The sequence below is a fragment of the Notolepis coatsorum genome (assembly GCF_963971535.1).
Source record: "Notolepis coatsorum genome assembly, chromosome: 17".
NCBI classification, from domain to species: domain Eukaryota; kingdom Metazoa; phylum Chordata; class Actinopteri; order Aulopiformes; family Paralepididae; genus Notolepis; species Notolepis coatsorum.
In genome coordinates this window covers 7,331,277-7,344,730 of record NC_140181.1, presented here as the reverse complement: position 1 = coordinate 7,344,730, position 13,454 = coordinate 7,331,277, and the positions used below count along the sequence as shown (strand labels likewise).

Here is a 13,454-nt window from a genome sequence, read left to right as displayed (position 1 = left end):
ACTTAAGACATCCCACACAGATTCAGTGTTCGTTTGCCCTCGACACCTAGATCTGGAGAGACAGACGCTTACATGGAACCTGCCGGAAGGTTAAGTTAAGTAAGTAAAGTTTATTTATATAGGACCTTTCACAGACCAGGGTCACAAAGTGCTTCACATAGCAAAAACATCAATAAAATGCAAAAATATAGCAGCATGGTAAAAGAAAATAATGAAAAACGTGAAAGATCAGGAAAACCAAAACAGATCAAAAAGATTTACACAGAGCATAATTCGCCAAACGCCTGTTTAAACGGCACAGTCTTTAGCTGCTTTTTAAAAGTGTTTACAGAGACCACAGATCTAAGGTCCAAAGGCAGAGCATTCCACAGCCTGGGGGCCACGGTTTCGAAGGCTCGGCCCCCTTTTGTCTTCAATCTAGACCGGGGGACAGTCAGCAAGCCCTGATCAGACGACCTGAGCCATCTGTTCGTGGTGTAAGGACGCAGTAGGTGGCAGATGCAGGCAGGTGCCTGACCATGGAGTGCTCTATAGGTGATGACCAGAACCTTAAAGTGAATTCTGAATTTGATGGGGAGCCAGTGCAGGGAAACTAAGATGGGAGTGATGTGGCAATATTCAGCCGAAAAATGACAACGTGTTTTGTGTATTCCACTAAAGGGCTATTATCGTGTCTTTCTCTGGAATTACTAGAAATCTCCAGAACTATACTCGTATTCCAAACGGTATAAAACGGAACTGTACCGATGAAAAAACAATCCGTTTCTTACATGTTGACTGCAAGCAAGTCATTGATAAGCGACGGGTGTATTAGACCCATAGCCATAATTTAAGATATAGTTTAAGCGTTCACAAATATCCCCGTCCTCCCATTGACTTCAGTGTTGGCACGCTAGACCCAATTTGGTCATAGGGGCATGGCTCTGAATGAGTTAAGGAAGCAAAATATAATAAAATCTCAATATCGTCGAGAGAGAAAAAAAAGCAAAAAGGCTGAAAAGTACTGTCTCGCCTGAATTGTCCCGGAGGAGATATTCCAGACAGCTGGTGAACAGGTAGTAAAGTAGGCCAAGCCGACAACAACACTGAGGAACAGAGGGGTAAAACACCACCGACTCAAACAACAGAGAGGAAGATTCCTACACGGCTCTCGTAAAACAAGTCTCCTTTCTCTTAGAACAAGTGAAACAAAGCTTCCGACGGGATGAGAGGTTTTCCCTTGTTTTCCAGTGTAAATGAGCTTGTTTTTCGAGGATGTTCTCGTCATCTTGAAAAGGGCAGAAGGAGTGACCTGCCTCGTATCAACACGGTGTGAATTTTGCGACGATGACGTTTCTCAGAAAACGGGTGCATTTGGAACCGGAACAAGTCAAATTCTTTCACCCCATTTTGGTGGCAGATTTGTGGACGGACCCCGGAGGGTGCGGCCCTATAAAAGACAATGCTGCTAACTGACTGACTGACTGACTGACTGACTGACTGACTGACTGACTGACTGACTCCCCAAAATTATGTTATGTGACTCAATATAAAGCTTCAAATGTTTTACAGTGCACACAAAAAACCGGTCAAGCTATTTTCCCCAGATATTCTAGTATCGCCCTTGAAAAATAGAATGAAATTCGAAGACACGTCAAGTCTGAAAGAGGGCAATTATTTCACACTGAAATCGATTGAATAAAGCAATGTCGCCTAAGTGCCTCTTATTCGGTTTGAATTACAGAGTCGATCTCACAGCAGCCTGCCTCGCGGAAAGACCCAAAGAACCAACGCATGTGAATATTATCAATTATGAAAAAGATAAGACATTTTCCAAGTCTGAAAGAGCCGGGCAATTATTTCACACTGAGATTGATTGAAAAAAGCAAAGAGCCAATCTCATAATCCCTGTCAGACAGAAAGAAGCGTGTGAATATTATCAATTTATGAAAAAGAAAAGAAAGGCTTCAAAAGACTATGGCGCAGCACGATTTGACAGTTGGTGGTGGGGGGGGGGGGGGGCGGAGCAGTTACCTGACACAATCTTACAGCTCATGGTGATTGGCCAGTAAGTGTCAGTGTGTGTGGGGGGGGGGCAGTTACCTGACACAATCTTATAGCTCATGGTGATTGGCCAGTGTGTGTGGGGGGGGGGCGGGTTCAGTTACCTGACACAATCTTACAGCTCATGGTGATTGGCCAGTGTGTGTGGGGGAGGGGGGCGGGTTCAGTTACCTGACACAATCTTACAGCTCATGGTGATTGGCCAGTGTGTGTGGGGGAGGGGGGCGGGTTCAGTTACCTGACACAATCTTACAGCTCATGGTGATTGGCCAGTGTGTGTGGGGGAGGGGGCGGGTTCAGTTACCTGACACAATCTTACAGCTCATGGTGATTGGCCAGTGTGTGTGGGGGAGGGGGGCGGGTTCAGTTACCTGACACAATCTTACAGCTCATGGTGATTGGCCAGTGTGTGTGGGGGAGGGGGGCGGGTTCAGTTACCTGACACAATCTTACAGCTCATGGTGATTGGCCAGTGTGTGTCAGTGTGTGTGGGGGGGGCGGGTTCAGTTACCTGACACAATCTTACAGCTCATGGTGATTGGCCAGTGTGTGTCAGTGTGTGTGGGGGGGGGGGGTTCAGTTACCTGACACAATCTTACAGCTCATGGTGATTGGCCAGTGTGTGTCAGTGTGTGTGTGGGGGGGGGGCGGGTTCAGTTACCTGACACAATCTTACAGCTCATGGTGATTGGCTGGAAGGATTTCCCGGGAGACTCGGTGGTCGGGCTGGCCGCCTGTTGTCCCTGGGGGACGATCTTGCAGCTGGCCGTGATTGGCTGGAAAGCCGAGTTGCCGTGGGAACCCAGTGTTATCCTGTCGCCGGGGGCTTTGGGCCTGGTGGGCGTGCGCTCGCCGGCCGCAAGGAGGAGCGCCGCGTGTCCTGCCACCGACGACCTCGCCGCCTCCGCCTTGAGCGGACCTGGAGGGGGGGGGGGGGGGGGGAGAGGAGAGGAGAGGAGAGGAGGAGGGGAGGGAGAGGAGGAGGGGAGGAGGAGGGAGAGGAGGGGGGGAGGAAGGAAGGAGGGGAGGGAGAGGAGAGGAGAGGAGAGCAGGGATCATTAAAACTCACTCTGAACCTCATCTAGGAGGTAATTGGCTATACTCACCCTGGCACAAATACACACACAGACAGAGAGAGAAAGAAAGAAAGAAAGAAAGAAAAGAAAGAAAGAAAGAAAGAAAGAAAGAGAGAGAGAGAGAGAGAGAGAGAGAGAGAGAGAGAGAGAGAGAGAGAGAGAGAGAGAGAGAGAGAGAGAGAGAGAGAGAGAGAGAGAGAAAGAGAGAATGGTAGAGTCAGGTAGAACAGATGGAGAGAGAGAGAGACACTTCAGGCTTCATCAATAATTCACTGGCCTGCGGAGAAAAGGATTAAAAGAGCAGAGGAATAGGAAGAAGGGCCGTGCTCTGGGGAGGGAGGGAGGGGGCGATGATGATGATGGTACTCTGGGGAGGGAGGGGGCGATGATGATGATGGTACTCTGGGGAGGGAGGGGGCGATGATGATGATGGTACTCTGGGGAGGGAGGGGGCGATGATGATGATGGTACTCTGGGGAGGGAGGGGGCGATGATGATGGTAATGAGTAATTGCCACTGGGACGAGAGTGACATCGCTCTGTGCTGAGCCGTGCTACTTAACACTGCAGTTCACGGGGGGGCAGGTGGCGCACGGAGATTACGTATTCCACCAGCACAAGGGCCGCGTTCCACCAGCACAAGGGCCGCGTTCCACCAGCACAAGGCCGCGTTCCACCAGCACAAGGGCCCCGTTCCACCAGCAGAAGGGCCCCGTTCCACCAGCAGAAGGGCCTCGTTCCACCAGCACAAGGGCCTCGTTCCACCAGCACAAGGGCCGTGTTCCACCACCAGCACAAGGGCCGCGTTCCACCAGCACAAGGGCCGCGTTCCACCGGCACAAGGGCCGCGTTCCACCGGCACAAGGGCCGCGTTCCAGCAGCACAAGGGCCGCGTTCCACCAGCACAAGGGCCGCGTTCCACCAGCACAAGGGCCGCGTTCCACCAGCACAAGGGCCGCGTTCCACCAGCACAAGGGCCGCGTTCCACCAGCACAAGGGCCGCGTTCCACCAGCACAAGGGCCTCGTTCCACCAGCAGAAGGGCCGCGTTCCACCAGCAGAAGGGCCCCGTTCCACCAGCACAAGGGCCGCGTTCCACCAGCAGAAGGGCCCCGTTCCACCAGCACAAGGGCTGCGTTCCACCAGCAGAAGGGCCGCGTTCCACCAGCACAAGGGCCGCGTTCCACCAGCACAAGGGCCCCGTTCCACCAGCACAAGGGCCGCGTTCCACCAGCACAAGGACCCCGTTCCACCAGCAGAAGGGCTGCGTTCCACCAGCAGAAGGGCCGCGTTCCACCAGCACAAGGGCCGCGTTCCACCAGCACAAGGGCCGTGTTCCACCAGCACAAGGGCCCCGTTCCACCAGCACAAGGGCCGCGTTCCACCAGCACAAGGGCCTCGTTCCACCAGCAGAAAGGCCGCGTTCCACCAGCAGAAGGGCCCCGTTCCACCAGCACAAGGGCCGCGTTCCACCAGCAGAAGGGCCGCGTTCCACCAGCAGAAGGGCCCCGTTCCACCAGCACAAGGGCTGCGTTCCACCAGCAGAAGGGCCGCGTTCCACCAGCAGAAGGGCCGCGTTCCACCAGCACAAGGGCCGCGTTCCACCAGCACAAGGGCTGCGTTCCACCAGCACAAGGGCCGCGTTCCACCAGCACAAGGGCCGCGTTCCACCAGCACAAGGGCCGCGTTCCACCAGCACAAGGGCTGCGTTCCACCAGCAGAAGGGCCCCGTTCCACCAGCACAAGGGCCGTGTTCCACCGGCACAAGGGCCCCGTTCCACCAGCACAAGGGCCGCGTTCCACCAGCACAAGGGCCGTGTTCCACCAGCAGAAGGGCCCCGTTCCACCAGCACAAGGGCCGCGTTCCACCAGCACAAGGGCCGTGTTCCACCAGCAGAAGGGCCGCGTTCCACCAGCACAAGGGCCGTGTTCCACCAGCACAAGGGCCGTGTTCCACCAGCACAAGGGCCCCGTTCCACCAGCAGAAGGGCTGCGTTCCACCAGCAGAAGGGCCGCGTTCCACCAGCACAAGGGCCGTGTTCCACCAGCACAAGGGCCGCGTTCCACCAGCACAAGGGCTGCGTTCCACCAGCAGAAGGGCCGCGTTCCACCAGCACAAGGGCCGTGTTCCACCACCTGCACAAGGGCCGCGTTCCACCAGCACAAGGGCCCCGTTCCACCAGCACAAGGGCCGCGTTCCATCAGCACAAGGGCCCCGTTCCACCAGCACAAGGGCCGCGTTCCACCAGCAGAAGGGCCCCGTTCCACCTGCACAAGGGCCGCGTTCCACCAGCACAAGGGCCGCGTTCCACCAGCAGAAGGGCCCCGTTCCACCTGCACAAGGGCCGCGTTCCACCAGCACAAGGGCCGCGTTCCACCAGCACAAGGGCCCCGTTCCACCAGCACAAGGGCCGTGTTCCACCAGCACAAGGGCCGCGTTCCACCACCTGCACAAGGGCCGCGTTCCACCAGCAGAAGGGCCCCGTTCCATCAGCACAAGGGCCCCGTTCCACCAGCACAAGGGCCGCGTTCCACCAGCACAAGGGCCCCGTTCCACCAGCACAAGGGCCCCGTTCCACCAGCAGAAGGGCCCCGTTCCACCAGCACAAGGGCCCCGTTCCACCAGCACAAGGGCCTCGTTCCACCAGCACAAGGGCCGCGTTCCACCACCAGCTCAAGGGCCGCGTTCCACCAGCACAAGGGCCGCGTTCCAGCAGCACAAGGGCCTCGTTCCACCAGCACAAGGGCCGCGTTCCACCACCAGCACAAGGGCCGCGTTCCACCGGCACAAGGGCCGTGTTCCACCAGCACAAGGGCCGCGTTCCACCGGCACAAGGGCCGCGTTCCACCACCTGCACAAGGGCCGCGTTCCACCGGCACAAGGGCCGCGTTCCACCACCAGCACAAGGGCCGCGTTCCACCACCAGCACAAGGGCCTCGTTCCACCAGCACAAGGGCCGCGTTCCACCACCAGCACAAGGGCCGCGTTCCACCGGCACAAGGGCCGCGTTCCACCACCAGCACAAGGGCCCCGTTCCACCAGCACAAGGGCCGCGTTCCACCACCAGCTCAAGGGCCGCGTTCCACCAGCACAAGGGCCGCGTTCCAGCAGCACAAGGGCCTCGTTCCACCAGCACAAGGGCCGCGTTCCACCACCAGCACAAGGGCCGCGTTCCACCGGCACAAGGGCCGCGTTCCACCACCAGCACAAGGGCCGCGTTCCACCGGCACAAGGGCACAAGGGCCGCGTTCCCTATTCCGAAAATCGATCCTTTTATTGATCCACCGCGTATACAGTAAAACACACAATCCCCGCTGCTCTGAGGGTCCAGGTCTCATGCCTTTTCATTGAGTCCATTCCAAAAGGGTGAATTACCATCTGGGAGACGATAGGGGGCGCTTTTTTCACATCTGAGCGCCTGGAGTGGCTCATTTACCAACGGTAGACTCGGTTGATGAAATATGAATTCAGATCGCTAATAAAAAAAAAAAAGAGAGAGAAAAAACAAATATTCTCGTTATGGGCATTCAACCCGCGGGGGGTAAACCCGAGAAAACTCGGGTTGGGCATTGAGCTGCCGCGGTATTGATGTTTTCCTTACCGCACAAATTTGCAAAATATTTCCTACCGCTGCGGTTATTACCGCACACACACATACACACACAAAAAAAGTTTGAATGCATTTTTTTTTTTTTGTAGTCTACTCTTTATAGCATATAGTCTAAATGTCTATCTTTAGAGGATGACTTTGCAGCATGAATATTGTTTGGGATTCGGCAAGCACGCATTCGTTATTGAAAGTGAAACACGGATTCGAAGTCTCCCCTCTGGTCGTGCGCCGTTCACTCGGTGTCGCGGGCAGGGGTGGTAGCGCCCGGCGGTTACCCCCCCCCCCCCCCCCCCCCCCCTTCTTATTATTATTATTATTATTATAACGTTACTACTTATGATTACAAAGGCATTCGTTTTGTGGCATTAACGTTATATAGTTACACGTTCAATAACATCAGCGTATTTACCGGACCATCGTTGCAGTAAAATCATTATGCCTCGTTTAGTACTCCTGAGGAGCGACGGTAATCCACTCCGGCGGGAGCTAACGTATTAGCCGTGTTGTGAGCTCTGATCAATGGCTGACATTCAGGAAGTAAAAACCTAATACGCGCTTGCCGATTGGTGGTAACACACTGCAGGACGCTCCAACGTGTGACGCGTCTCTCTTCTGACCAATCAGTGGTCTGCAGTGTTTCACGTGACTTTTCTGGTACCCAATAGGGTCGCTTGGAACCTCGACAGAGGAGTAGGGTATATCTGCAGAGCCGCAAGCCCAACGAGAGCAGGGTACTTTATTATTATTATAAAAAACAGCGGTGATGCGGTATTCAGCCTAACTCTGCGGTGGGCGTGATGTAACAGCGATACCGCGGCAGCTCTGCTCTAGTTGGGCATCCAAAGTGTTAAGTGCAAACTCCATTACAGTGATTCTGTATGTTTTTACAAGTTTTTTTGAAAACCGATACCGATATTTTCCGATATCACATTTTAATGCCAATATCGGCCGATAATATCGGTAGGCCGATAATATCGGACTTCCCTAGTTTATATCTATATAATGCTTTACTATTATATGTGAGAACTCTTCATCTGTGCCAGGTCTCATCTGACAGAGAACGATCCTCTTAAATAAGTTGTGTATTCCTTCACTTTAAACAACTATCTCAGTCAGTATATAATGGAAGCCAGCATTGTAGTCTCGATGATGGCCCCCTACGTGCTTCTGCGCTGTGCCCGCCCGGTGGAACATGTTGTGAGTGGATGGCAGCTGTGTGTTGCATGGCCCGGGCAGTGCCCTTACTGTGGTTCAGCCAGAGGACAGGGATTCCTGTTTATTCAAATGTATTCATTTATGTATCTGTTTATTAGACAATTCTATGTGAATGAATAAGTGTCTTTTCTAGACACTCAAAGCGCTCCCCACAATGTAGGGTGGAAATGGCCTCCTCCTTCACCACCACTGGCAGCACCCAACCTTGGGCTAGGCAGATTCAATGGCTACCATACACTGGCACCAGGCACACATCACACTACACAATGACTACCATACACTGGCACCAGGCACACATCACACTACACAATGACTACCATACACTGGCACCAGGCACACATCACACTACACAATGGCTACCATACACTGGCACCAGGCACACATCACACTACACAATGGCTACCATACACTGGCACCAGGCACACATCACACTACACAATGGCTGAACGGCTCAGGAGACAGGGATTGATATCAGCCAAATAAGGGGGGGAGGGATGGTTAGGTGGCCTTGATGTCAGAGACCTGATTGGGAATTTGGCCAAGAACGTCGGGGAACCCCCTACTCTTTACAATAGGCGTCCTGGGGTCTTTAATGACCGAATTCAGTCAGGACCTGGTTTAGCATCTATGTTATGTGATCTATAATGTATACATTTTTGTATACCAGGGTATCTGCAGTTTCTGTGGTTTCAACTAGTTCAATTGAATACCTTTTTTAATACCACTTAAGAGCTAGATTTAATACCAATTTCACGACAATATTAGCAAAAAAAGAAAACATAGCGACACTGCACTTGCGTCACTTGCGTGCCAATGTAAATTCTCACGCGTTCTATGCGAGCTCTTGCCAGACGCACCAAGCTCCCGGTAGCCCCGCGAAAAAACAACTTGAATACAAAAACATATAAGATATAGAATTAAAGCCCTATTTGTTGCCGTTCGAATGCCACCTTACCCGACCCACTCCGTTCAGCAGCTCTCGAGTTACATGCCGATATGTCAGGCGTGCGACTTGGTTGATTTAATGACGGTGTCCCAGCTCAAGAGGGCATGCGTGTCCAGGACAGTGCAGTGTTATCCGTGCCATCTCCACACTCTCCCTTTTAAAGGGGAACTATCTTATAAATGGCCTTTTTCAGTGTTTAGTAGGGTTGGGCATCGTTTGGATTTGAACGATTCCGGTTCCGATTCCGATTCTCCATATCGATTCCTGTTCTTAACGATTCTCGCTCCCGATTCTTTGAGGTGCAGGTCACAGCTAATTTCGCAGGAGACATTTTTTGTGTGTGAAAATTTTACATTTTTTTCATACTATTCACATTTTCAGTTGACTTGATACAGTTTAATTTGGTTGCTATACTGTAACTAGGGTATTAATTAACAAAGCAAAAACAAAATAATAATTTTAAGAATCGAAATGCAGATATGTTACTTCCGGTTCCAAAACTTAGAACCGGTTTTCGGTGCCCAACCCTAGTGTTTAGCATTGTTTCCTAGCTATGTGGACTTATATTAATAGGATCTATGTCTCTAATTCTCATATTGGCGCATTCTTCCAATTCTCCTCCTCTCACAATATTCACCCTCACTGAACTGAGTCATCTGAAAATGTGCTGATCTGTGATGTCAGAGGTTTCTCAGCTGCATAATAATGTGACAGTTGATGTGGCAGTTGGCACCAGGCCACAGTGGTTTAGGAGCCCAGCCTCAAAACGGCTTAAGATCTTGAGGTAGAAAAATGCTGTTTTTGAGGACTTGATTAGAAATACAAAACAATGAATTTTTTATTTATTTTTTTTAACTTACAGAGAGTTGTTCCATAGACTCACAGGAATTGTGTAAAAGTGCCCAAATAGTGAAATAAATAGTCAAATAGTTCCCCTTTAACCCCCTGAAGTCTAAAGTTTCTAGCTCCACCTTCTCAGAATATTCTCTTTTTTTTTGTTACATAATGTAAAATGACAGATTCATACCTTCAAAATAAGCCATCAATTGTCAAATTTGAGACGATAGTTTTCAATCAATGTCCTATCAAACATTCTGGTAAAATCCTAACAACTTTTCAGTATAGGACTTGAACTAGATCCAAGTTCATTCAGCTATCTGATGAGAGAACTACACTCCCAGAATTCAATGTGATCATTGTCACTAGAACCATTTCACACCTGGAGCAAAGGCCCAGTCATTCCTTTGTTATTCCAGTGAATGGACCCAGCAGGAGGCCTAGCCTAGCGACAAGCGGCCACTACATAGTTGGGTATTGAAAAAATGCTCATATACACATAGAGAATAATAATCAACAAGAAACATCAACTGTATCAATTGTATTGTACAATGAACAACCCTATATATCGCTTTTGGATTACAATAGTAATACAAGGTAATGTACTGATTTCTTTTGATTTCTCTGTTTGAGAGAGAGAGAGAGAGTGTGTGTGTGTGTGTGTGTGTGTGTGTGTGTGTGTGCAGAGGAGTAGCTGGGGGGGGGGGGGGGTTAGGATGATTCCAAGGGCCCAGCAAATGCCCCAAATTTTTTTATAGATTGGGGGTCCACAAATTGATTCTTTCATGGGGCCCAGAATCTCCAGCTACGCCCCTGTGAGCGCACCTTTCTCTAGAGAGCTGTCACCACCGTGATGCGCACTTGAATGAACTGCGAGATAACTCATAACTCGTACACACACGCACTCTGTCTCTGCCAGTTATGTTGATGAAAAGCATGTTAGACTACTTTTAATACATAAATTAACGTTCCGTCGGGTCCCGTGTATTCTAGAGAATGATAATAATAATAACCCCCTCTCGCGCTGAAGAAGCATACATAGAAGCAGACTCGACACAAGTTTCGTCTCGACGCTGCGTCTCAGCGCACACACACACATACACGCACACCACATTATTCTGCGAAGCAGCTCAGTGTCCCGTGGATATTATTGCAAGAGATAATTCATACATATTATGAAAAGCCGATGCCGATCTGTTGTTTAGAATTTGGATGGGGGGTAGCGAGTCTCTGATACCTCTCACCTCTGCGCGGGGGTCTAACACCTATTCACAGCGCACACGCTTCTCTTGTGTGTGTGCGCGCGTGCGTGTATGTGTGTTTCGTGACGCGCTGTAGTTCTCTCGCAAACGGAAATAATTACAAGCATACCATCTAGCAAGAATTAAACGTATTTACAAGTCGTATTATGTTTAGCAAGTAATGAGACATATATAGTACATCTCAAAGCACTCGAAATTGTCATTTTTCTATTTTTATCGATTTCTGAAAATATGTACGTTTAGAGCATTTAGAAGACATTCTAATTCTTTTGTTCTCCGCCCACGGGAGCAATACGCCCCGTTGACTCCTAAGGGTTGGGTTCTTAGGCTAATTCATCACGTCATGCTTGGAATAAACACCAGTTGTCTCAGCGTCTCACCTTTATCAGAGTCCTGCGAGTGGTGGTGGTGGGGGGGGGGGGAACCGGGACGTGCCAGGGCCAGGGTGAGGGAGGAGGGGGGGGAACCGGGACGTGCCAGGGCCAGGGTGAGGGAGGAGGGGGGGGAACCGGGACGTGCCAGGGCCAGGGAGGAGGGGGGGGAACCGGGACGCCCCCCCGGGGCCAGGGGGAGGGAGGAGGGGGGGGAACCGGGACGCCCCCCCGGGGCCAGGGGGAGGGAGGAGGGGGAGGAGGGGCTGGCTGCTCCGTGACTCTTCCTGGAGGGGAGGGGGGGCAGAGGGACGTAGTCGTCGCCCAGAGAGTCCCTGTGGAGCTCCACGTCCACCACCTGAGAGAGAGAGAGAGAGAGGGGGGGGGGGTTATGGAAGTGTTATCTATGTCTATACATCTGTGTTCGAATACATATTATATCTTTGTACAGCTTGACGGGTTCAATGTGACCAACTAGTGAACTAGTCTGACACTAGGCTACAGTCTGTGTGTGTCTCTTTAACACTTTGATTACCAGCCATGCGGTGTGCCTAACCCCCGTTGAATGCCGCCACCCACTTCAATGATAGCGTTGTGAACGCATAATCTCTGTCTTAAATTATGGCTATGTGTCTAATCTGCCCGTCGTTTATCAATGACTTGTTTGCAGTCAACATTGTCGAAACGGATTGTTTTATTTTGAATCGCTTCATTTCCATTTTATAGCATTTTAAAAAAACGCTAGTTTTCAAGGAAAATATAAAGATTCCGTGATAATCGCCCTTTACTGGAATATTCTGGCATACACAAAAACGTTGTCATTTTTCGGCCTATTTATGAATCGTTTTCAAATAAACGCTAGATTATCGATAGTATATGTGTACTTATGCACGCTATAGAAGCGGGCTGAAATATCGATCATCTCATTTCCTGATCGCTCGCACACACACACACACGCATAGGGCACACGCTGATATATCTGTGAAAACAGCTCTGATTATCCTAAGACTGGTAAAATAAATTCCTTACCTCAGATCAGATGTTATCCAAAAAGATTATTCCAATTCCTGATCGCCATTCCAAATATCGATTGCATTTATTGATTCAGCGTTGGGTACTGTAAATACATAATCCACGCATTTTCCGGGCCGGCGATCACAATGGATTATTCAGTTGGCTTGACGGAAAAGTAAAATGAGGAAACTGCCCCCCCCCCCCCCCCCCCCTTCAGCAGTCTAAAGTAATGGGGTGCAGTTACACAGGGAGAGACGATAGGGGGCGGTATCTTCCCAATTGAGCTCAGAGAGACTCTGCAGCACTAACATGAGGCTCGATTGATGAAATATGAATTCAAATCGACAATAAAAAAAAATATGACAAACAAACGCTATATAGCGTTGGCGGGCACTCAACGGTCGGCATGAACTAACGACAAAACGCGTGGCTGGCATTCAAAGTGTGAAGGAGTCCAAGGTGCCATGGTTATCTCTCTCCTCAGTTAAGCCATAACAAAGGCTATTGAGTCAGTCTTGTTATTATTCCCTAGCTGGGGCACATTTTGTTTACCTTTCTGGGTGTCTAGTGGACGTCATTTCAATTGTGTATTAATGTACGTCTGACCAGAGCTCTTGGTAACTTTTTGGTCAGACGCTTGTGTGTACACATGCGTGTCTCTCTATAAACTGATCTCTGTGGAAGCACAGATATTAAACCATGTTCTATGTTTTTATAAACAAATTACTATCTCAATTTCTACGGTTCACTGTCGATGGCTCATTTTAAATATTCCACAACAGAAGAGAGAGAGAGAGGGAGAGAGGGAGGGGGAGAGAGAGAAAGGGAGGGAGAGAGAGGGGAGGGAGAGAGAGAGAAAGGGAGGGAGAGAGAGAGAAAGGGAGGGAGAGGAAAGAGAGGAAGAGAAAGGGAGGGAGGGAGAGGGAAAGGGAGGGAGAGGAAGCGTGAGGGGGGGGGGCTACGTGGCGTAGTGGGCAAGGCGCTCGCCACGAATGACGGAGACGCTGGGCTTGCCTGTTCGAGCACAGCGCTCCACATTGCTTTCAGTTTAGCTGGTCGTTCATACTAATACACATTGGCC

General features: G+C 50.7%; 1 protein-coding gene across 1 annotated transcript in view; it reads right to left on the bottom strand.

Moving 5' to 3' along the window:
* The window catches only part of yeats2 (YEATS domain containing 2), a 128,943-nt gene that overhangs the window by 88,036 nt on the left and 27,453 nt on the right, over nt 1–13,454 (bottom strand). Inside the window, 2 exon segments of the mRNA XM_084332673.1 lie at nt 2,705–2,962; nt 11,369–11,717. Coding sequence (XP_084188799.1) covers nt 2,705–2,962; nt 11,369–11,717 — 607 coding nt within the window.